Consider the following 25658-nt stretch of genomic DNA (forward strand, 5'->3'; position numbering starts at 1 on the left):
GATGCAGTTGTGATGCAGTTGTGATGCAGGTGTAATGCAGTTGTGATGCAGTTGTTATGCAGGTGTAATGCAGGTGTAAGACAGGTTTAAGACAGGTGTAAGACAGGTGTGATGATGGTGTGATGCAGTTGTTACGCAGGTGTGATGCAGGTGTGATGCAGTTGTGATGCAGGTGTAATGCAGGTGTGATACAGGTGTGATGCAGGTGTGATGCAGCTGTGATGCAGACATTTATGCAGGTGTGATGCAGTTGTGATGCAGGTGTAATGCAGGTGTAATGCAGTTGTGACGCAAGGGTAATGCAGTTGTGATGCAGACATTGATGCAGGTGTAATGCAGGTGTACGACAGGTGTGATGATGGTGTGTTGCAGTTGTGATGCAGTTGTGATGCAGTTGTGATGCAGTTGTGATGCAGATGTAATGCAGGTGTAATGCAGGTGTAATGCAGTTGTGATGCAGTTGTTATGCAGGTGTAATGCAGGTGTAATGCAGGTGTAATGCAGTTGTGATGCAGTTGTGATGCAGTTGTGATGCAGGTGTAATGCAGGTGTAAGACAGGTGTAATGCAGTTGTTATGCAGGTGTAATGCAGGTGTGATTCAGGTGTGATGCAGTTGTGATGCAGTTGTTATGCAGGTGTAATGCAGGTGTGATGCAGTTGTGATGCAGGTGTAATGCAGGTGTAATGCAGTTGTTATGCAGTTGTGATGCAGGTGTAATGCAGGTGTAATGCAGTTGTGATGCAGTTGTTATGCAGGTATAATGCAGGTGTAATGCAGGTGTAATGCAGCAGTGATGCAGGTGTAATGCAGGTGTAATGCAGTTGTGATGCAGTTGTGATGCAGGTGTAACACAGGTGTGATGATGGTGTGATGCAGTTGTTATGCAGGTGTGATGCAGGTGTGATGCAGTTGTGATGCAGGTGTAATGCAGGTGTAATGCAGTTGTGATGCAGGTGTAATGCAGGTGTAATGCAATTGTGATGCAGGTGTAATGTAGGTGTGATGCAGTTTTGATGCAGTTGTGATGCAGGTGTAATGCAGTTGTGATGCAGTTGTTATGCAGGTGTAATGCAGGTGTAAGACAGGTTTAAGACAGGTGTAAGACAGGTGTGATGATGGTGTGATGCAGTTGTTACGCAGGTGTGATGCAGGTGTGATGCAGTTGTGATGCAGGTGTAATGCAGGTGTGATACAGGTGTGATGCAGGTGTGATGCAGCTGTGATGCAGACATTTATGCAGGTGTGATGCAGTTGTGATGCAGGTGTAATGCAGGTGTAATGCAGTTGTGACGCAAGGGTAATGCAGTTGTGATGCAGACATTGATGCAGGTGTAATGCAGGTGTACGACAGGTGTGATGATGGTGTGTTGCAGTTGTGATGCAGTTGTTATGCAGGTGTAATGCAGTTGTAATGCAGGTGTAATGCAGGTGTAATGCAGTTGTGATGTAGGTGTAATGCAGTTGTGATGCAGTTGTTATGCAGGTGTAATGCAGGTGTAATGCAGGTGTAAGACAGGTGTGATGATGGTGTGATGCAGTTGTTATGCAGGTGTGGTGCAGGTGTGATGCAGTTGTGATGCAGTTTTTATGCAGGTGTAATGCAGGTGTAAGACAGGTGTGATTATGATGTGATGCAGTTGTTATGCAGGTGTGATGCAGTTGTTATGCAGGTGTAATGCAGGTGTGATGCAGTTGTGATGCAGGTGTAATGCAGTTGTGATGCAGGCGTAATGCAGGTGTGATGCAGTTGTGATGCAGGTGTAATGCAGGTGTAACGCAGTTGTGATGCAGATGTGATGCAGGTGTAATGCAGTTGTGATGCAGTTGTTATGCAGGTGTAATGCAGGTGTGATGCAGTTGTGATGCAGGTGTAATGCAGGTGTAATGCAGTTGTGATGCAGTTGTGATGCAGGCATAATGCAGGTGTAATGCAGTTGTGATGCAGTTGTTATGCAGGTATAATGCAGGTGTAATGCAGTTGTGATGCAGGTGTAATGCAGGTGTGATGCAGGTGTAAGACAGGTGTGATGATGGTGTGATGCAGTTGTGATGCAGTTGTTATGCAGGTGTAATGCAGGTGTAATGCAGGTGTAAGACAGGTGTGATGCAGTTGTTATGCAGGTGTGATGCAGGTGTGATGCAGTTGTGATGCAGGTGTAATGCAGGTGTGATGCAGTTGTGATGTAGTTGTGATGCAGGTGTAATGCAGGTGTAATGCAGTTGTGATGCAGTTGTTATGCAGGTGTAATGCAGGTGTAAGACAGGTGTAAGACAGGTGTGATGATGGTGTGATGCAGTTGTTATGCAGGTGTGATGCAGGTGTGATGCAGTTGTGATGCAGGTGTGATGCAGCTGTGATGCAGACATTTATGCAGGTGTGATGCAGTTGTGATGCAGGTGTAATGCAGGTGTAATGCAGTTGTGATGCAGGGGTAATGCAGTTGTGATGCAGACATTGATGCAGGTGTAATGCAGGTGTAAGACAGGTGTGATGATGGTGTGTTGCAGTTGTGATGCAGGTGTAATGCAGGTGTGATGCAGTTGTGATGCAGGTGTAATGCAGGTGTAATGCAGGTGTAAGACAGGTGTTATGATGGTGTGATGCAGTTATGCAGGTGTGATGCAGGTGTGATGCAGTTGAGATGCAGGTGTAATGCAGTTGTGATGCAGGTGTAATGCAGGTGTAATGCAGGTGTGATGCAGTTGTGATGCAGGTATAATGCAGTTGTGATGCAGTTGTGATGCAGGTGTAATGCAGGTGTAATGCAGTTGTGATGCAGGTGTAATGCAGTTGTGATGCAGGTGTGATGCAGTTGTGATGCAGGTGTAATGCAGTTGTGATGCAGGTGTAATGCAGGTGTAAAGCAGGTGTGATGCAGTTGTGATGCAGGTATAATGCAGTTGTGATGCAGTTGTGATGCAGTTGTGATGCAGATGTAATGCAGGTGTAATGCAGGTGTAATGCAGTTGTGATGCAGTTGTTATGCAGGTGTAATGCAGGTGTAATGCAGGTGTAATGCAGTTGTGATGCAGGTGTAATGCAGGTGTGATGCAGTTGTGATGCAGTTGTGATGCAGGTGTGATGCAGTTGTGATGCAGTTGTGATGCAGGTGTTATGCAGGTGTAATGCAGGTGTAATGCAGTTGTGATGCAGTTGTTATGCAGGTGTAATGCAGGCGTAAGACAGGTGTGATGATGGTGTGATGCAGTTGTGATGCAGTTGTTATGCAGGTGTAATGCAGGTGTAATGCAGGTGTAATGCAGTTGTGATGCAGGTGTAATGCAGTTGTGATGCAGGTGTGATGCAGTTGTGATGCAGGTGTAATGCAGTTGTGATGCAGGTGTAATGCAGGTGTAAAGCAGGTGTGATGCAGTTGTGATGCAGGTATAATGCAGTTGTGATGCAGTTGTGATGCAGTTGTGATGCAGATGTAATGCAGGTGTAATGCAGGTGTAATGCAGTTGTGATGCAGTTGTTATGCAGGTGTAATGCAGGTGTAATGCAGGTGTAATGCAGTTGTGATGCAGGTGTAATGCAGGTGTGATGCAGTTGTGATGCAGTTGTGATGCAGGTGTGATGCAGTTGTGATGCAGTTGTGATGCAGGTGTTATGCAGGTGTAATGCAGGTGTAATGCAGTTGTGATGCAGTTGTTATGCAGGTGTAATGCAGGCGTAAGACAGGTGTGATGATGGTGTGATGCAGTTGTGATGCAGTTGTTATGCAGGTGTAATGCAGGTGTAATGCAGGTGTAATGCAGTTGTGATGCAGGTGTAATGAAGGTGTGATGCAGTTGTGATGCAGGTGTAATGCAGGTGTAATGCAGTTGTGATGTAGGTGTAATGCAGGTGTAATGCAGGTGTGATGCAGGTGTAAATCAGGTGTGATGATGGTGTGATGCAGTTGTTATGCAGGTGCGATGCAGTTGTGATGCAGGTGTAATGCAGGTGTAATGCAGGTGTGATGCAGGTGTAAGACAGGTGTGATGATGGTGTGAAGCAGTTGTTATGCAGGTGTGATGCAGGTGTGATGCAGTTGTGATGCACGTGTAATGCAGGTGTAATGCAGTTGTGATGCAGTTGTGATGCAGGTGTAATGCAGGTGTAATGCAGGTGTGATGCAGTTGTAAATCAGGTGTGATGATGGAGTGATGCAGTTGTTATTCAGGTGCGATGCAGTTGTGATGCAGGTGTAATGCAGGTGTAATGCAGGTGTGATGCAGGTGTAAGACAGGTGTTATGATGGTGTGATGCAGTTGTTATGCAGGTGTAATGCAGTTGTGATGCAGGGGTAATGCAGGTGTGATGCAGGTGTAAGACAGGTGTTATGATGGTGTGATGCAGTTGTTATGCAGGTGTAATGCAGTTGTGATGCAGGGGTAATGCAGTTGTGATGCAGACATTGATGCAGGTGTAATGCAGGTGTAATGCAGGTGCGATGCAGGTATAATGCAGGTGTAATGCAGGTGCGATGCAGGTATAATGCAGGTGTAATGCAGTTGTGATGCAGTTGTTATGCAGGTGTAATGCAGGTGTAATGCAGGTGTAAGACAGGTGTTATGATGGTGTGATGCAGTTGTGATGCAGGTGTAATGCAGGTGTGATGCAGTTGTGATGCAGGTGTAATGCAGGTGTAATGCAGGTGCGATGCAGGTATAGTGCAGGTGTAATGCAGTTGTGATGCAGTTGTTATGCAGGTGTAATGCAGGTGTAATGCAGGTGTAAGACAGGTGTTATGATGGTGTGATGCAGTTGTTATGCAGGTGTGATGCAGGTGTGATGCAGTTGTGATGTAGTTGTGATGCAGGTGTAATGCAGGTGTGATGCAGACATTGATGCAGGTGTCATGCAGCTGTGATGCCGACATTGATGCAGGTGTGATGCAGTTGTGATGCAGATGTAATGGAGGTGTAATGCAGGTGTAAGACAGGTGTAAGAGAGGTGTAAGACAGGTGTGATGATGGTGTGATGCAGTTGTTATGCAGGTGTGATGCAGGTGTGATGCAGTTGTGATGCAGGTGTAATGCAGGTGTGATGCAGGTGTGATGCAGTTGTGATGCAGGTGTAATGTAGGTGTGATGCAGGTGTGATGCAGCTGTGATGCAGACATTTATGCAGGTGTGATGCAGTTGTGATGCAGGTGTGATGCAGGTGTAATGCAGTTGTTATGCAGGGGTAATGCAGTTGTGATGCAGACAGTGATGCAGGTGTAATGCAGGTGTAAGACAGGTGTGATGATGGTGTGTTGCAGTTGTGATGCAGGTGTAATGCAGGTGTGATGCAGTTGTGATGCAGGTGTAATGCAGGTGTAATGCAGGTGCGATGCAGTTGTGATGCAGGTATAATGCAGGTGTAATGCAGTTGTGATGCAGTTGTGATGCAGATGTAATGGAGGTGTAATGCAGTTGTGATGCAGACATTGATGCAGGTGGAATGCAGGTGTGATGCAGGTGTAATGCAGGTGTGATGCAGGTGTAATGCAGGTGTGATGCAGGTGTGGTGCAGGTGTGATGCAGTTGTGATGAAGGTGTGATGCAGGTGTAATGCAGGTGTGATGCAGGTGTGGTGCAGGTGTAATGCAGTTGTGATGAAGGTGTAATGCAGGTGTAATGCGGTTGTAAGACAGGTGTGATGATGGTGTGATGTAGTTGTTATGCAGGTTTGATGCATGTGTGATGCAGTTGTGATGCAGTTGTGATGCAGGTGTAATGCAGGTGTGATGCAGGTGTGATGCAGACATTGATGCAGGTGTGACGCAGCTGTGATGCAGACATTGATGCAGGTGTGATGCAGTTGTGATGCAGATGTAATGGAGGTGTAATGCAGTTGTGATGCAGGGGTAATGCAGTTGTGATGCAGACACTGATGCAGGTGGAATGCATGTGTGATGCAGGTGTAATGCAGGTGTGATGCAGGTGTAATGCAGGTGTGATGCAGGTGTTGTGCAGGTGTAATGCAGTTGTGATGCAGGTGTGGTGCAGCTGTAATGCAGTTGTGATGAAGGTGTGATGCAGGTGTAATGCAGTTGTGATGAAGGTGTAATGCAGGTGTAATGCAGGTGTGATGCAGGTGTAATGCAGTTGTGATGCAGGTGTAATGCAGGTGTAATGCAGTTGTTATGCAGTTGTGATGCAGGTGTAATGCAGGTGTGATGCAGTTGTTATGCAGGTATAATGCAGGTGTAATGCAGGTGTAATGCAGGTGTGATGCAGGTGTGATGCAGTAGTGATGCAGCAGTGATGCAGGTGTAATGCAGGTGTAATGCAGTTGTGATGCAGTTGTTATGCAGGTGTAATGCAGGTGTGATGCAGGTGTAACACAGGTGTGATGATGGTGTGATGCAGTTGTTATGCAGGTGTGATGCAGGTGTGATGCAGTTGTGATGCAGGTGTAATGCAGGTGTAATGCAGTTGTGATGCAGGTGTAATGCAGTTGTGATGCAGGTGTAATGTAGGTGTGATGCAGTTGTGATGCAGGTGTAATGCAGTTGTGATGCAGTTGTCATGCAGGTGTAATGCAGGTGTAAGACAGGTTTAAGACAGGTGTAAGACAGGTGTGATGATGGTGTGATGCAGTTGTTACGCAGGTGTGATGCAGGTGTGATGCAGTTGTGATGCAGGTGTAATGCAGGTGTGATACAGGTGTGATGCAGGTGTGATGCAGCTGTGATGCAGACATTTATGCAGGTGTGATGCAGTTGTGATGCAGGTGTAATGCAGGTGTAATGCAGTTGTGACGCAAGGGTAATGCAGTTGTGATGCAGACATTGATGCAGGTGTAATGCAGGTGTACGACAGGTGTGATGATGGTGTGTTGCAGTTGTGATGCAGTTGTTATGCAGGTGTAATGCAGTTGTAATGCAGGTGTAATGCAGGTGTAATGCAGTTGTGATGTAGGTGTAATGCAGGTGTGATGCAGTTGTGATGCAGGTATAATGCAGGTGTAATGCAGTTGTGATGCAGTTGTTATGCAGGTGTAATGCAGTTGTAATGCAGGTGTAATGCAGGTGTAATGCAGTTGTGATGTAGGTGTAATGCAGGTGTGATGCAGTTGTGATGCAGGTATAATGCAGGTGTAATGCAGTTGTGATGCAGTTGTTATGCAGGTGTAATGCAGGTGTAATGCAGGTGTAAGACAGGTGTGATGATGGTGTGATGCAGTTGTTATGCAGGTGTGGTGCAGGTGTGATGCAGTTGTGATGCAGTTTTTATGCAGGTGTAATGCACGTGTAAGACAGGTGTGATTATGATGTGATGCAGTTGTTATGCAGGTGTGATGCAGTTGTTATGCAGGTGTAATGCAGGTGTGATGCAGTTGTGATGCAGGTGTAATGCAGTTGTGATGCAGGCGTAATGCAGGTGTGATGCAGTTGTGATGCAGGTGTAATGCAGGTGTAACGCAGTTGTGATGCAGATGTGATGCAGGTGCAATGCAGTTGTGATGCAGTTGTTATGCAGGTGTAATGCAGGTGTGATGCAGTTGTGATGCAGGTGTAATGCAGGTGTAATCCAGTTGTGATGCAGTTGTGATGCAGGCATAATGCAGGTGTAATGCAGTTGTGATGCAGTTGTTATGCAGGTATAATGCAGGTGTAATGCAGTTGTGATGCAGGTGTAATGCAGGTGTGATGCAGGTGTAAGACAGGTGTGATGATGGTGTGATGCAGTTGTGATGCAGTTGTTATGCAGGTGTAATGCAGGTGTAAGACAGGTGTGATGCAGTTGTTATGCAGGTGTGATGCAGGTGTGATGCAGTTGTGATGCAGTTGTGATGCAGTTGTGATGCAGGTGTAATGCAGGTGTAATGCAGTTGTGATGCAGTTGTTATGCAGGTGTAATGCAGGTGTAAGACAGGTGTAAGACAGGTGTGATGATGGTGTGATGCAGTTGTTATGCAGGTGTGATGCAGGTGTGATGCAGTTGTGATGCAGGTGTGATGCAGCTGTGATGCAGACATTTATGCAGGTGTGATGCAGTTGTGATGCAGGGGTAATGCAGTTGTGATGCAGACATTGATGCAGGTGTAATGCAGGTGTAAGACAGGTGTGATGATGGTGTGTTGCAGTTGTGATGCAGGTGTAATGCAGGTGTGATGAAGTTGTGATGCAGGTGTAATGCAGGTGTAATGCAGGTGTAATGCAGGTGTAATGCAGGTGTAAGACAGGTGTTATGATGGTGTGATGCAGTTATGCAGGTGTGATGCAGGTGTGATGCAGTTGAGATGCAGGTGTAATGCAGTTGTGATGCAGGTGTAATGCAGGTGTAATGCAGGTGTGATGCAGTTGTGATGCAGGTGTAATGCAGTTGTGATGCAGTTGTGATGCAGGTGTAATGCAGGTGTAATGCAGTTGTGATGCAGGTGTAATGCAGTTGTGATGCAGGTGTGATGCAGTTGTGATGCAGGTGTAATGCAGTTGTGATGCAGGTGTAATGCAGGTGTAAAGCAGGTGTGATGCAGTTGTGATGCAGGTATAATGCAGTTGTGATGCAGTTGTGATGCAGTTGTGATGCAGATGTAATGCAGGTGTAATGCAGGTGTAATGCAGTTGTGATGCAGTTGTTATGCAGGTGTAATGCAGGTGTAATGCAGGTGTAATGCAGTTGTGATGCAGGTGTAATGCAGGTGTGCTGCCGTTGTGATGCAGTTGTGATGCAGGTGTGATGCAGTTGTGATGCAGTTGTGATGCAGGTGTTATGCAGGTGTAATGCAGGTGTAATGCAGTTGTGATGCAGTTGTTATGCAGGTGTAATGCAGGCGTAAGACAGGTGTGATGATGGTGTGATGCAGTTGTGATGCAGTTGTTATGCAGGTGTAATGCAGGTGTAATGCAGGTGTAATGCAGTTGTGATGCAGGTGTAATGAAGGTGTGATGCAGTTGTGATGCAGGTGTAATGCAGGTGTAATGCAGTTGTGATGTAGGTGTAATGCAGGTGTAATGCAGGTGTAAGACAGGTGTGATGATGGTGTGATGCAGTTGTTATGCAGGTGTGATGCAGGTGTGATGCAGTTGTGATGCACGTGTAATGCAGGTGTAATGCAGTTGTAATGCAGGTGTGATGCAGGTGTAAATCAGGTGTGATGATGGTGTGATGCAGTTGTTATGCAGGTGTGATGCAGTTGTGATGCAGGTATAATGCAGGTGTAATGCAGGTGTAATGCAGGTGTGATGCAGGTGTGATGCAGTAGTGATGCAGCAGTGATGCAGGTGTAATGCAGTTGTGATGCAGTTGTTATGCAGGTGTAATGCAGGTGTGATGCAGGTGTAACACAGGTGTGATGATGGTGTGATGCAGTTGTTATGCAGGTGTGATGCAGGTGTGATGCAGTTGTGATGCAGGTGTAATGCAGGTGTAATGCAGTTGTGATGCAGGTGTAATGCAGGTGTAATGCAGTTGTGATGCAGGTGTAATGTAGGTGTGATGCAGTTGTGATGCAGTTGTGATGCAGGTGTAATGCAGTTGTGATGCAGTTGTTATGCAGGTGTAATGCAGGTGTAAGACAGGTTTAAGACAGGTGTAAGACAGGTGTGATGATGGTGTGATGCAGTTGTTACGCAGGTGTGATGCAGTTGTGATGCAGGTGTAATGCAGTTGTGATGCAGGCGTAATGCAGGTGTGATGCAGTTGTGATGCAGGTGTAATGCAGGTGTAACGCAGTTGTGATGCAGATGTGATGCAGGTGTAATGCAGTTGTGATGCAGTTGTTATGCAGGTGTAATGCAGGTGTGATGCAGTTGTGATGCAGGTGTAATGCAGGTGTAATGCAGTTGTGATGCAGTTGTGATGCAGGCATAATGCAGGTGTAATGCAGTTGTGATGCAGTTGTTATGCAGGTATAATGCAGGTGTAATGCAGTTGTGATTCAGGTGTAATGCAGGTGTGATGCAGGTGTAAGACAGGTGTGATGATGGTGTGATGCAGTTGTTATGCAGGTGTAATGCAGGTGTAATGCAGGTGTAAGACAGGTGTGATGCAGTTGTTATGCAGGTGTGATGCAGGTGTGATGCAGTTGTGATGCAGGTGTAATGCAGGTGTGATGCAGTTGTGATGCAGTTGTGATGCAGGTGTAATGCAGGTGTAATGCAGTTGTGATGCAGTTGTTACGCAGGTGTAATGCAGGTGTAAGACAGGTGTAAGACAGGTGTGATGATGGTGTGATGCAGTTGTTATGCAGGTGTGATGCAGGTGTGATGCAGTTGTGATGCAGGTGTGATGCAGCTGTGATGCAGACATTTATGCAGGTGTGATGCAGTTGTGATGCAGGTGTAATGCAGGTGTAATGCAGTTGTGATGCAGGGGTAATGCAGTTGTGAAGCAGACATTGATGCAGGTGTAATGCAGGTGTAAGACAGGTGTGATGATGGTGTGTTGCAGTTGTGATGCAGGTGTAATGCAGGTGTGATGCAGTTGTGATGCAGGTGTAATGCAGGTGTAATGCAGGTGTAATGCAGGTGTAAGACAGGTGTTATGATGGTGTGATGCAGTTGAGATGCAGGTGTAATGCAGTTGTGATGCAGGTGTAATGCAGGTGTAATGCAGGTGTGATGCAGTTGTGATGCAGGCATAATGCAGTTGTGATGCAGTTGTGATGCAGGTGTAATGCAGGTGTAATGCAGTTGTGATGCAGGTGTAATGCAGTTGTGATGCAGGTGTGATGCAGTTGTGATGCAGGTGTAATGCAGTTGTGATGCAGGTGTAATGCAGGTGTAAAGCAGGTGTGATGCAGTTGTGATGCAGGTATAATGCAGTTGTGATGCAGTTGTGATGCAGATGTAATGCAGGTGTAATGCAGGTGTAATGCAGTTGTGATGCAGTTGTTATGCAGGTGTAATGCAGGTGTAATGCAGGTGTAATGCAGTTGTGATGCAGGTGTAATGCAGGTGTGATGCAGTTGTGATGCAGTTGTGATGCAGGTGTGATGCAGTTGTGATGCAGGTGTTATGCAGGTGTAATGCAGGTGTAATGCAGTTGTGATGCAGTTGTTATGCAGGTGTAATGCAGGCGTAAGACAGGTGTGATGATGGTGTGATGCAGTTGTGATGCAGTTGTTATGCAGGTGTAATGCAGGTGTAATGCAGGTGTAATGCAGTTGTGATGCAGGTGTAATGAAGGTGTGATGCAGTTGTGATGCAGGTGTAATGCAGGTGTAATGCAGTTGTGATGTAGGTGTAATGCAGGTGTAATGCAGGTGTAAGACAGGTGTGATGATGGTGTGATGCAGTTGTTATGCAGGTGTGATGCAGGTGTGATGCAGTTGTGATGCACGTGTAATGCAGGTGTAATGCAGTTGTGATGCAGTTGTGATGCAGGTGTAATGCAGGTGTGATGCAGGTGTAAATCAGGTGTGATGATGGTGTGATGCAGTTGTTATGCAGGTGTGATGCAGTTGTGATGCAGGTGTAATGCAGGTGTAATGCAGTTGTGATGCAGGTGTAATGCAGGTGTAATGCAGTTGTGATGCAGGTGTAATGCAGGTGTGATGCAGGTGTAAGACAGGTGTTATGATGGTGTGATGCAGTTGTTATGCAGGTGTAATGCAGTTGTGATGCAGGGGTAATGCAGTTGTGATGCAGAAATTGATGCAGGTGTAATGCAGGTGTAAGACAGGTGTGATGATGGTGTGTTGCAGTTGTGATGCAGGTGTAATGCAGGTGTGATGCAGTTGTGATGCAGGTGTAATGCAGGTGTAATGCAGGTGCGATGCAGGTATAATGCAGGTGTAATGCAGTTGTGATGCAGTTGTTATGCAGGTGTAATGCAGGTGTAAGACAGGTGTTATGATGGTGTGATGCAGTTGTTATGCAGGTGTGATGCAGGTGTGATGCAGTTGTGATGTAGTTGTGATGCAGGTGTAATGCAGGTGTGATGCAGGTGTGATGCAGACATTGATGCAGGTGTCATGCAGCTGTGATGCAGACATTGATGCAGTTGTGATGCAGTTGTGATGCAGATGTAATGGAGGTGTAATGCAGGTGTAAGACAGGTGTAAGAGAGGTGTAAGACAGGTGTGATGATGGTGTGATGCAGTTGTTATGCAGGTGTGATGCAGGTGTGATGCAGTTGTGATGCAGGTGTAATGCAGGTGTGATGCAGGTGTGATGCAGTTGTGATGCAGGTGTAATGTAGGTGTGATGCAGGTGTGATGCAGCTGTGATGCAGACATTTATGCAGGTGTGATGCAGTTGTGATGCAGGTGTGATGCAGGTGTAATGCAGTTGTGATGCAGGGGTAATGCAGTTGTGATGCAGACATTGATGCAGGTGTAATGCAGGTGTAAGACAGGTGTGATGATGGTGTGTTGCAGTTGTGATGCAGGTGTAATGCAGGTGTGATGCAGTTGTGATGCAGGTGTAATGCAGGTGTAATGCAGGTGCGATGCAGTTGTGATGCAGGTATAATGCAGGTGTAATGCAGTTGTGATGCAGACATTGATGCAGGTGGAATGCAGGTGTGATGCAGGTGTAATGCAGGTGTGATGCAGGTGTAATGCAGGTGTGATGCAGGTGTGGTGCAGGTGTGATGCAGTTGTGATGAAGGTGTGATGCAGGTGTAATGCAGTTGTGATGAAGGTGTAATGCAGGTGTAATGCAGGTGTAAGACAGGTGTGATGATGGTGTGATGTAGTTGTTATGCAGGTTTGATGCATGTGTGATGCAGTTGTGATGCAGTTGTGATGCAGGTGTAATGCAGGTGTGATGCAGGTGTGATGCAGACATTGATGCAGGTGTGACGCAGCTGTGATGCAGACATTGATGCAGGTGTGATGCAGTTGTGATGCAGATGTAATGGAGGTGTAATGCAGTTGTGATGCAGGGGTAATGCAGTTGTGATGCAGACACTGATGCAGGTGGAATGCATGTGTGATGCAGGTGTGATGCAGGTGTAATGCAGGTGTGATGCAGGTGTTGTGCAGGTGTAATGCAGTTGTGATGCAGGTGTGGTGCAGGTGTAATGCAGTTGTGATGAAGGTGTGATGCAGGTGTAATGCAGTTGTGATGAAGGTGTAATGCAGGTGTAATGCAGGTGTGATGCAGGTGTAATGCAGGTGTAATGCAGGTGTGATGCAGGTGTGATGCAGATGTGATGCAGGTGTGATGCAGGTGTAATGCAGGTGTGATGCAGGTGTAATGCTGGTGTGATGCAGGTGTAATGCAGGTGTGATGCAGATGTGATGCAGATGTGATACAGGTGTAATGCAGGTGTAATGCAGGTGTGATGCAGGTGTGATGCAAGTGTAATGCTGGTGTGATGCAGTTGTGATGCAGGTGTAATGCAGGTGTGATGCAGGTGTGATGCAGACATTGATGCAGGTGTGACGCAGCTGTGATGCAGACATTGATGCAGGTGTGATGCAGTTGTGATGCAGATGTAATGGAGGTGTAATGCAGTTGTGATGCAGGGGTAATGCAGTTGTGATGCAGACACTGATGCAGGTGGAATGCATGTGTGATGCAGGTGTGATGCAGGTGTAATGCAGGTGTGATGCAGGTGTAATGCAGGTGTGATGCAGATGTGATGCAGATGTGATACAGGTGTAATGCAGGTGTAATGCAGGTGTTATGCAGGTTTGATGCATGTGTGATGCAGTTGTGATGCAGTTGTGATGCAGGTGTAATGCAGGTGTGATGCAGGTGTGATGCAGACATTGATGCAGGTGTGACGCAGCTGTGATGCAGACATTGATGCAGGTGTGATGCAGTTGTGATGCAGATGTAATGGAGGTGTAATGCAGTTGTGATGCAGGGGTAATGCAGTTGTGATGCAGACACTGATGCAGGTGGAATGCATGTGTGATGCAGGTGTGATGCAGGTGTAATGCAGGTGTGATGCAGGTGTTGTGCAGGTGTAATGCAGTTGTGATGCAGGTGTGGTGCAGGTGTAATGCAGTTGTGATGAAGGTGTGATGCAGGTGTAATGCAGTTGTGATGAAGGTGTAATGCAGGTGTAATGCAGGTGTGATGCAGGTGTAATGCAGGTGTAATGCAGGTGTGATGCAGGTGTGATGCAGATGTGATGCAGGTGTGATGCAGGTGTAATGCAGGTGTGATGCAGGTGTAATGCTGGTGTGATGCAGGTGTAATGCAGGTGTGATGCAGATGTGATGCAGATGTGATACAGGTGTAATGCAGGTGTAATGCAGGTGTGATGCAGGTGTGATGCAGGTGTAATGCTGGTGTGATGCAGTTGTGATGCAGGTGTGATGCAGGTGTGATGCAGGTGTAATGCAGTTGTGATGCAGGTGTGATGCAGGTGTGTGCAGGCGATGCAGAGCCACAGTTGAGAGACTACACATCGTTGGCGTTCTAACCTTAACTCTAACCCAAGCGGTTTCTGCTGATCCAGTTTCAGTTTAGGAGCAACGCAAACTGTTTTTGTTTATAGACCTGATGCCTGTTAATCAGTATCTGATCAGCTTTATTGATCAGACTGTCACATATCATATAATTTTCCTTGTTTTGGTTTTTACCACAGGTTTTGTGTCACCTCCACAGAAAGATGAAGAACTTGTCCAAGAAATCAAAGCGCTCCAAAAGAAAGGTATTGTCCTCTTGATCTTCGTCTTTACCCTCATTCTCCTCTTTAGTCTTATCTTTACCTTTCCTCATATTCATCTTCATCATCAATTCAGATAAGTTCAGCGTTATATATAAAGCAACACTTCACAACAACGTAATTTCAGGGCTCCACAGACAAATTAGCTCGGACTGCTTCATAATCAATAACAGCCTTTTATCTGGAAGGAAAAACCTCCAGCAGAACCAGAACAAGAACCCGGCTCAGGGAGGACGGCCATCTGCCTGGACTGGTTGGGGTGGAGAGGCCAGGAAAGAGAGACCAGCAGACCCTACAGCTTTTATCCAGGAAGACCTGCTGAGAGGAGAAACACATTAATGATGCCGATACTGTCACGCTTCTACATAGAAGATGAGGAGCAGAGAGATGAAGAGGAAGAGCCCAGTGCATCATGGGACGTCCCTCAGCAATCTAAGCCTATGGCAGCATAACTAAGGGATGGCTAGACCCTCTTGATCTAACATATGTCCAGTTCACCATTGTTCTAGAATAAAGATAAACATAAATGTACCAAAACAGAACAAAAGGGTAAAGAAGAAGAGAGAGAAGGATTAACTAAACAGAGGATAATTTATACTTGGGGAGTGAAATGTAATTGTTGTGCTATCTAAGGCTGGTAGAGTCCAAAGCTGGCCTGCGACTTATTGTGAAGTTCGTCCATTTTTTCCAACGTAAATCAAACAGGTCCCGCTTGTAATTTACGTCTGCTGTTGTTCTCCCCATCCTGTAGATGTCCATTATGTCCATCCACATGTCCAAAGACGGGCTCCCCTGTGAAAGCCATGTGATGGCCTTCATGCTCACCACCAGCAGGATGCTGAACAAATGCTTGTCATTCTTTGACCAGTCACTGAGCATGAGTCCAAAGAGGAGAAATTTGCTTTCCAGAGGCGAATGACTTCTAAATATTTCTTGTATGACATCATGTATTCCTTTCCAGTACCTTTCAATAACAGGACATTCCCAAAAACATGGTAATGATTTGCATTTGTATTTCCTTAATTTCTCCAGCAAGTTAGGGAGTTTCCTCTATAATGAGACATTTGGTAGAGTGTGATAAAATATCGTTTTTTTCTTTTTTTTTTAACTTGTCCTGTCCAGCATCATAGCAGCTAAATGATAATCTGGTTGCTGTATCGTGCTGAACAAATTTGCTCTGCCAAGGGGAGGCCTATGGGTAAGGCTTCTCTTGATAATCTGACTCATTTATTTATTTATTTACTTTGAATCACGGAATCTATGTAATTGTGCTGGACCTGACTGGAGGGGACAGAAAAAGATGGAAAATAGCAAAAAGAGCAAAAGGGAAAGAAGAAAGGAGACAAAAAGATCACAGACAGAAGGAAACGACCCTTCAATCCACACCATCACCAGACAACAAACTGTTACACCTGTACATGAACACACCAGAAAATTTCCTACAACTTTTACAGAAAACCAGAGCTGCTAGTCATTAAGAGTCTTAAATAATAACCAAATTAAAAAGACATATCATGAAAGTAGCATAACAACAACCAGATACACACTCACAGGAAAAAAAAGAAAACTGATCTCTTAGTATATAAACCTTAGTGTATAATCAGCAGCAGCCCCCAGCCAGAGCCCCCCGCAGTCTTGGTGCACAGGCCCCAAAGGCCAAGATTGGGTCCAGGGCCTCAGAAGCCCAGAGGCGGCCCTCCCACCCCCCAAAGGTAGAGGGCCTGCACCATGCCCAGGAGAACCAGGACCCCCCAGACAACCACCCTGCATGGGCCAGCACACACCCCGATGTTCCAGCAGCACACCCTGGGAACCAGGGTGCCATCGCCCCCCTCCCCCACCCTCCACCTACTCCAGTCTCCACCCCTTATAACCCCACACTCACACCCTCCCCTGCACTGTACCCACAGGCACTCACCATCACACAGTCACATCACACATAACCCACCCACCATGCCCCGTGGGGGACGACCCAGGCAGGCGAGCCCCAAGCACGGTCCACACCGCCACCCACAGCAACCCCCCCTTGTGATAAAATATCTTATCAAACTTTTCAAACTTTTCCAGCTAAATTCCTTCCAACTATATGAACTGCCAGGGGCGTTTCCTGGACCTGGGAACACTGGGGGCTGAGCCCACACCCTTGTAAAGAAATCTCAGTAAACCAACACAGTAAAACAGCTTTTTATTTAATAATAATAATAATAATAATACATTTTATTTATAAAGGCGCCTTTCTCACACTCAAGGTCACCGTACAATAAAAACACAACAATGAATAAATCCAAATAAAATACAAGAAAAACATAAAACAGTGATTGCAACAATGTACATATTATAATGAGTAAGCCAGTTTAAACAGATGTGTTTTCAATTTGGATTTGAACAGATGAATAGAATCAGAGTTGCGGAGGTCAGGGGGGAGTGAGTTCCACAGATGAGGAGCAGAGCAGCTGAAAGCTCTACTCCCCATGGTGACAAGGCGAGCGGGGGTGAAGATGAGATGAATTGCAGAGGAGGATCTGAGGGAACGGACCGGTTTGGCAACACGGAGGAGATCAGAAAAATATGGAGGGGCGAGGTTGTGTATGGCCTTAAAGGTTAACAGCAAAATTTTATAGTGAATGCGATGGGTGATGGGGAGCCAGTGGAGCTGCTGTAAGATGGGGGTGATATGATGGATGGATGGGGTTCTAGTGATGATTCTGGCTGCTGCATTCTGTACCAGCTGAAGTTTATGAATTGATTTCTGGGGAAGACCAAACAGAAGGGAGTTGCAGTAATCCAAGCGTGATGTGACCAGGCTGTGTACAAGTATGGCGGTGGTGTGATGGGTGAGAGAGGGGCGTAGGCGGTTGATATTGCGGAGATGGAAGTATGCGGACCGTGTTATGTTATTAATGTGTGATGTGAAAGAAAGAGTGCTGTCGAGGATGACACCCAGACTCTTTACCTGAGGGGAGGGAGAGATGGAAGAGTCATCAATGGGAATGCAGAAACTATCAGATTTAGAGAGGGTGGATTTGGTGCCAACTAGTAACATTTCGGTTTTACTACTGTTTAATTTGAGAAAGTTTGTAGTGAACCAGGACTTAATGTCATGAAGACAATCTGTGAGTGAGGTAGGTGGGAGAGTGGAGTTTGGCTTTGTGGAGAGATAGAGCTGGGTGTCATCCGCATAACAATGGAAATGTATGTGATGTTTTCTAAAAATATAACCGAGGGGGAGGAGGTAGATGATGAACAACAGGGGCCCCAGGACTGAGCCCTGGGGCACACCTGTGGTGACTGGGAGTGACTGGGAATGGGATGATTTCAGCTGTACGAACTGAGTGCGGCCAGAAAGGTATGATTTGAACCAGTTAAGAGGGGTGTGGGTAATGCCAATAGAGGAGAGTCTAGTCAGAAGGATGGAGTGGGAAATAGTATCGAAGGCCGCACTCAGATCGAGAAGGATAAGAATGGATAATAAACCAGAGTAAGCTGCTAGAAGGAGATCATTGGTGACTTTTAGTAATGCTGTTTCAGTGCTGTGGAGTGGACGGAAACCAGATTGAAATTCTTCATTTAAGCTTTCTTGAGCATTGCATCACCTTGTTTAAAGCCAAATACTGTAATATGTGCTTCGATATGTATTTATTTTTCTATCTTAAATGTGACCATGTAAACAAGATCTCTAAAATCATATTAAACTTTTACTGTTCCAGACATCTGCTGTTTATCTCCACAACCTGCTCTTTAGTGCACATCTTCTGCAACAAAAGGATGAACGTGAACTGTTTTCAGTCACTTGTAATTTCTAGAATAAAGATGATGCTGTAGTATTTACTACCTCTCTATCGTCTCATCTGTCTCTTCCTTATTTCCCTACAGGCTTCATCGCTTGTTTTCCTTCCATCATTTCCTTCTTTCCTTCTTTCACTTGCTGTTTTCCATCTTTACTATTACTACTTTTTCAGTAGTATAGCCGAGTTTAAACTAGTGGTATACTCAGATTTTTCCTCCCAGTCTTGAACACGCCTGTCCTGGAGCAACACACACACACAAGAACCACCAACCTCATTAATACATAAAGTAAACACACACACACAAAGGTGAGACCATCAAAGACTGGTTTTGTATTTCAAATATAAATGTAAGCAATGTGAGCAACATAAAATGTAAAACACTCTTTAAAACTCTTTAACTATGACCAGCCAGTGACCTGGAGGTAAACAAAAACATCAGTAAATAAATTTATAATAAAACTCTTATTTATTTATCTATATTTAAACTTAAGCAGCATCTATAAACCAAACATCCAACACTAATGGGAAAGCTGTTTCCATCTACTACAACACAAATGCACGCCTGTGCGCACACACACTCACACACACACAGCAGCGGGGTAAACCAGTGAACCACGCAGACTTCACCACAGGATTTAATGTAAATGTGTAGAACAGAAAAGGGCAGGGCTAACGGTTTAGTACAGCTAGCTTAACCTTCAAAGTACCAAGTACTGTCACGAATGATCTGCCTAATGGTAATTTCTTTTTTTTAGACATACAGGGTTTAAATTATTTGTGGTTTACCTGTTTCGTGTGTTGGCCAGAGTCTTGCTGCCCATTGGCAGCGACCACAACTGAAGAGTTTCTCTCTTTAACCGTCTGATGTCCATTTTTGACCACTCGAAATAACACCAGAGTTCAGATCAGGGATAAAACGCTGGGCTGTTTGCCAACACGGAGGACTCCCTCCTTCCATAAAATTCCTCTGGGATTGGTCATATTGTACCTGTGTTGCAATCACATAAGCCTGGAAGTTACAAAACTACCATCTTCTTTAATGCCATAAGGTGGCTGAGGGAAAGAAAACGTATTCTTTCTGGGATGAAAAAACATTCTGAGCTTAATGTGAAATGTTCGGGGCTAGAGCCGGGACACCCAGGCCAGGCGACGCCCCTGGTGAACTGCTACATTTCCATTTGTATGCCCATATTGTTGACCATTCCTCTTCTGTAATATCTAGTCCACCCTCCTTTTCCCATTTAGTTTTAATATCTAGGGTTGAGTATATTTATGAGTCCTTTATACAAGCCAGAGATGACGCCTCTTATGTGCTATATACCCTCCTAAACATGTCTAACAGCTGTTTCTTTGATTCTGCGCCATTTATTATCTTGTTATTGACAAAGTGTCTCATCTTTAGGTAGCGGTAGAAATCCTGTGCTTCCAATAAATACTTTTCTCTAATCCTCTCAAAGCTAAGTAACGGGCCTTATTTCATTATCTTGCAAACAGCTGTTATTCCCTTATGTATCCAATCTTTGAATCTACCGTCTAATTTATTCAGGGCAAAGTGTGTGTTCTATGCACACCATTTGAGAAAAGCTATGTCTGCTTCTAATTTGTATTCTGTTATTACCGTTTCCCAGATTTTAAAAGTCAACTTGATCCATGGGTTTTCAATAGATTTTATAAGGTCTTGTTGATTACTGTCTGCTCTTATTGCTTGTATGGGAATGAAAGTTAGAACCTCTTCAATGCTTTTCCACTGAGCTTCATATGAGGGATTACACCAGCATATCACTGACCTTAATTGTGCAGCCCAGTAGTTATCTCTTAAAAAAGGGAGGCCCCATCCTCCTTTTCCTTTCGCCAATTGTAAAGTTTTGAATTGGATTCTAAGCCTCTTAACTTGCCATGTATATCTTGACAACATTTTGTCCCATTCATTAAATTCTTTCTGACTTGCTTCTATTGGGAGGGATTGGAATAAATATAGTAATTTAGGTAGAACATTCCAAATCAGACTCAAGAACTGATTTGGATATGGAATCAGGTTCCACCTTACTTCATCCTCTTTTACTCCCATTTGTACTGGTGTGTAATTGCTTTTTAGCAATTTTGATAGATCTTTTGGTGTTATAACTCCCAAGCAGTTGAGGCATTCTGTTGTTAAGTGGTACTTGCTTTTAATTGATTCTGGAGGGCTGTAATTATATTTGAGGATTTGTGTTTTATCAACATTAATTTTGTATCAAACGAAGATTAACCAGAGAATTTGTTGGTTGACTCAGAAAGATCAAAATGTCGTCTGCATAGCAGGCCAACATGTGTTCCTTCCCCTGGATAATAATGCCTTTTATTTTTCATGTTGTCTCACATACTGGGAAAAAGGTTCTAAACATAATGCAAATAGAAGTGGCGAGCATGCACATCCCTGTCGCGATCCTCTATATGAGGTTAAAAATGGTTAGATAAGCAGTCATTAACTTTAATTCTAGTGATAGGTTGATCATATAGTGTCTGTATTGTTTTAATTATTGCTTCATGTAGGCCGAATCCATGTAAGACTCCACTGAGTCTGGGTCAATACTAATTATCAATGCTGGTATTTGATTCTTTTGAACATGGTTAATGATACGAAAAGTCCGTCAGGTATTATCTTGCGATTGGCACCCTTGGATAAAGCCTGTCTGGTCATTGTTTATCAAACTGGATACGAACTTCTCTAATCTACTCTGTCTACTCTGTCGTATTGTCTGCCTGTTTGGTCACTTACAACAAATGAAATCCTTGAACCAGTAGAACGACTCTATAACAGAGCTCACAAGATCCATAACAGGCTTCCAGGCTGGACTCACCATTGCTCTGCACTATCGTTGTCTAATGCTTTGACATTTCAGAACTATACAATTAGCCATGGGATTAAATTGTATTATCAAATCTTGAATGGACACATCTCAACAGCACTTACTGCGTTGGTACCAAAACTCAGCTCAAGGTCCGAACGCTCGACTAGATCGGTTACAAATGGACTTTTGCCTTTACCGGCCTTTAGGAACTGCTATGGTCAGAGAGCTTTCTTTTATGTGCTCACTAAAGCCTGGAACGAGATCCCACTGCACATCAGGACGATAACATCACAAAGACTATTTAAAAGAATATTTGCTCGCCATCTAATGGACAGTTACCGCTGCGACCACTGAGGTGGCTCCATAGCCTCCCCTAAAGCTGCTTCTCTTGGTTTGTGTTTGTATGATTGTACTGTCTTGTCTTGGAATTTGTGATGTGTGTTTGGTTTGTATGTTCTGCAGAGCAGGAACCTGCTGAAAAACAGTTTTTAAACTGAGTCAGGCCCGATTGTTTTAATCTTTTCCTGTTTAATAAATAAAAATGAAAATGAAATGAATCGTCTTACAGTGATGGAAGTAAAGAGCCTGTAGTTGTTACAGCTTGTCCTTCCACTTTCAGTCAGTCACTCCATTCCATTTGCACTTCCCTGATCCTCCACACCTGTTCCTGATCCACTCATCATAATCAAGCCAACCTGTCACACCTGTCTTCCATTGTGTCCCCAGTCCTCATATAATCCAGCCCCACAGTCACTCCCTGTCGGACCTTAACCTATGCACTACATGGACTTTGCCTCTTCCCCAACCCAGCTCCACAATTCCTGTTCTTCAGTCTGTTCTACCGGTTATCCTCCAACAGCAAGCTCATTCTTAGTATCACAGTCTGTTTAATAAAGTCTTGGTAATCATTCTCTGTCTCCAAGAAGTCCATGCATAACAGTAGTCTAGATTTAAGACCAATATTGGTCTATATGATCCACATCCACATGCTTGTGCCTTCTTTAGAACTCAATTCAATGTGGGGCGCATTACTGGAATTAGCTCTTCTTTTATCTCCTTTTACCATTTTGCCGTATGACCGACCGATCCGACCAAAACAAAATGTGCTGGAGAGAACGTATCTTCGCAGAATTGATGCCGGACCTGGCGATCCTCCTTTTCCCACAAGATTTCAGAGCAGTTCTCACATCAGTACAGACTTATGTGGACACACTCGCCGAGCCCCCTGGACCCCTGGTGAGGATACGGGTGGAAGACCAACCCTCCTCCTCACTTTCCCGGATTTGGCCCAACTGGTAGAGGAGGCTTGGGAGGTGTATAAGGAGGCTTATTTGGAGAGTATGGGGTTAAGAACGCCAGTGTCTCCGGCGTCTCCTCCGGCTTCCATGCCAGTGTCTCCAGCTTCATCTCCAGCTCCCAGGCTCACGTCCCCTGAGCTCTACAGCGTCCGACGCCACAGCCACGGTCAGCACCAGTCCTGCAGCCGTCTACGCCTGCTTTCCCGTCCTGCCCGGTTCTACAGTGTTCGAAGCTACAGCAACGGTCAGTCCCGGCTCTACAGCGTCTGACACCACAGCCACGGTCAGCACCAGTCCTGTAGCCTTCTACGCCTGCTTTCCCGTCCTGCCCAGCTCTACAGCGTCCGGCACCACAGCCACGGTCAGCGTCAGTCCTGCAGTCTCCTGTGCCTGCTCCCCGGTCTTCACGGGTTCTCCTACGTCTGACTCCGATGCCACGGCCTGCCCCGGCCTGCCCCGGCTCGGCCTCCGACGCCTGCTCCACGGGCTGCTCCAGTTCTGCCTCCGACTCAAGCGCAACGGTCCTGCCCGGCGCTTAAATGTCCAAGGTCAGCTCCAAGGTCCACGCAACCTCTGTCGGTTCCTGTCTCCAAGGATGTCGTTGGTCTCGACGCTCCACTCCAGCCAGTGGCTCCAGTCTCCGAGGGGGTCTCAGAGCGAGACGCTCCTCTCCAGCCCCTGGTTCTTTCCAGCCTGTCAGTTCCTGTCTCCGAGGAGGTCGAAGGTCTCGGCGCTCCTCTCCGACCAGCGGTTTCAGTCTCCGTGGGGGTCTCCAAGCAGGATGCTCCTCTTCAGCCTCTGGGTCCTTCCTGTTTCCCTCTCCTGTCTGCGTGCCTGCCAGAGATCCAGCTCCTGTCAGCGAAGCCCTCAGGCCGTCCGCCTGAGCGCCAGCTCCTGTCAGCGCAGCCCTCAGGCCGTCCGCCTGAGCTCCAGCTCCTGTCAGCGCAGCCCTCAGGCCGTCCGCCTGAGCTCCAGCTCCAGCCCGTGCATCCCTCTGGCTATCCGCCTGAGCTCCAGCTCCTGTCAGCGCAGCCCTCTGGCTATCCGCCTGAGCTCCAGCTCCTGTCAGCGCAGCCCTCTGGCTATCCGCCTGAGCTCCAGCTCCTGTCAGCGCAGCCCTCAGGCCGTCCGCCTGAGCTCCAGCTCCAGCCCGTGCATCCCTCAGGCCGTCCGCCTGAGCTCCAGTTCCAGCCTGTGCATCCCTCAGGCCGTCCGCCTGCGGTCCAGCTACAGCCTGCACAGCCCTCCGGACGGCCGCCGGAGATCCAGCCTGCTCAGCCACTGGAGATCCAGCCGCCGGAGATCCAGCTTGCTCGCCGCCCAGCTCAACCGCCAGAGATCCAGCTCCTTTCAGCGCGCCTGCTAGAGATCCGGCCCTGGTCTGCTTGTCCTCCGGGTCCTCCTTCCATGACCCTGCCCTGGTCTGCCTGTCCTCCGGGTCTCCCTTCCATGACGCGGCCCTGGTCTGTTCGTCCTTCGGGTCCTCCTTCCATGACCTGGCCCAGGTCTGCCCGTCCTCCGGGTCTCCCTGCTGTGACCCGGCCCAAGTCTGCTCGTCTTCCTGGTCGACCTCCAGCGGTCAAATCCCAGCCTGCTCATCTTCCCACGGTCTGGTCCCAGTCAGTCCAGACTCCCAAGTCCCGGCCCTGGTCTGCTCGTCCTCCAGGCCGTCCTCCAGAGCTCCAGTCCAGGTGTTCCCGTCCTCCTGGACGCCTGCCTGCACTCTGGGTGCTGTTGTCTCCCCCTTGTGGTCGTCCGCCAGAGATCCGGATCCTGTCGTCTCCGCCTTCTGGACGTCCTCCCGGGCCATCTGGAATTCGGCCCTTGGAGGGGGGGGGGTACTGTTACAGCCTGTCCTTCCACCTTCAGTCAGTCCCCCCATTCCATCTGCACTTCCCTGATCCTCCACACCTGTTCCTGATCCACTCATCATAATCAAGCCAACCTGTCACACCTGTCTTCCATTGTGTCCCCAGTCCTCATATACGCCAGCACCACAGTCACTCCCTGTCGGACCTTAACACTAGAAGTCCCAGGAATTTTGATGTCTCCCTAAAGTCCCAGAGAAGGGTCGAAAGACCTTTAGTCCAAACTGACGACTCTGCTGGCAAAAATTAGCATCTCTTCATTTGTAAATGCAGCCATTACCTGAGGAATGCACCCATTGCATCCAGCCCCTCCTTGTTACCTTGAAACGTCTGGTAAATTCTGTGGCAGTGGGGGATGGTGGGCTGAGGGGGATAAATAGTAGCTAGCTTCACCTCGAACAAATAGAAGGAAGCAAAATGCAGAGGCGGCTTACAACTCAGCAGGCATTGGACCTGATCCTCAGCGATACAAACCCTTGTGACTCAGATGGAGAAGAGATACAAATTCAGCTGGATTCGGACTCTGACTCTGAGCAGTCTTCAGGTAAGATTTGAAACTATTATTGAACTTTTTGGTATGACAAATTTCTTTCTTTCTGCTTTGTCCTGTACTGTGAGTTGCAACACTGGAATTTCTCCATTTTGGTACAAATAAAGGATTTTTTTAATCTTATTTCCAAAACATCCTATTTTCGTCCTCTGAAATTGTGAAATTGTTTACCTTGCAGATGATGAGACTGCTCCACTGCCAGAAAAGAGGGCTCGGTTGGGAAGTGAGAGGACAGAGATGGCTAAAGATGGCACAGTGTGGCATGAAGAACAGCTGGGGACATGTCTCAATTTCACCCCAATAGAACCATACGGCACAGATGGAGAGCCAACTGCTAAGGCCAGAAGAAGTATCCGGACTCGTCTTCAAAGCTTCTTCTGTTTTATAACACTTGAAATGCTTCGTAGCATTCAAGAATGGACCATTCAGCATGCACGGCAAAAGGAGCAGGCAGATTGGTTTCATGAACCTCCCAGAACTAATGGCATTTATTGCAATTATTATCTTGCGGGGGGTGAAGAAAGTTCCATCACTACGTGACAATTGGTCAGCAGAGCTGGGAAACCCACGAATCATTGCTACTATGGCCCGAAAGCGCTTCCAAAACATCATGCAACACCTACGCTTTGATAACATGTTCACACGCAGTGAGCGAGTGGAGACAAATAAGTTTGCTGCAATTTCTAATCTGTGGGAATCTTTTGTCAATAACTGCATCAGATCTTATAACCCTGGTCGACACATCACTATTGATGAACAGACTCGCTGCAG

General features: G+C 46.4%; 1 protein-coding gene across 2 annotated transcripts in view; it reads left to right on the forward strand.

Annotated features, from left to right (window-relative positions):
- Positions 1-25658, forward strand: part of galr1b (galanin receptor 1b) — a 132934-nt gene that overhangs the window by 8933 nt on the left and 98343 nt on the right. The window contains exon 2 of one of the 2 annotated variants that reach the window (XM_041991763.1): positions 14472-14537. In XM_041991763.1, coding sequence (XP_041847697.1) covers positions 14472-14537 — 66 coding nt within the window. The remainder of the gene's footprint in view (positions 1-14471; positions 14538-25658) is intronic. The other variant, XM_041991755.1, reaches the window with a different exon arrangement.

Source organism: Melanotaenia boesemani, chromosome 1 (genome assembly GCF_017639745.1).
Source record: "Melanotaenia boesemani isolate fMelBoe1 chromosome 1, fMelBoe1.pri, whole genome shotgun sequence".
Classification (NCBI taxonomy): domain Eukaryota; kingdom Metazoa; phylum Chordata; class Actinopteri; order Atheriniformes; family Melanotaeniidae; genus Melanotaenia; species Melanotaenia boesemani.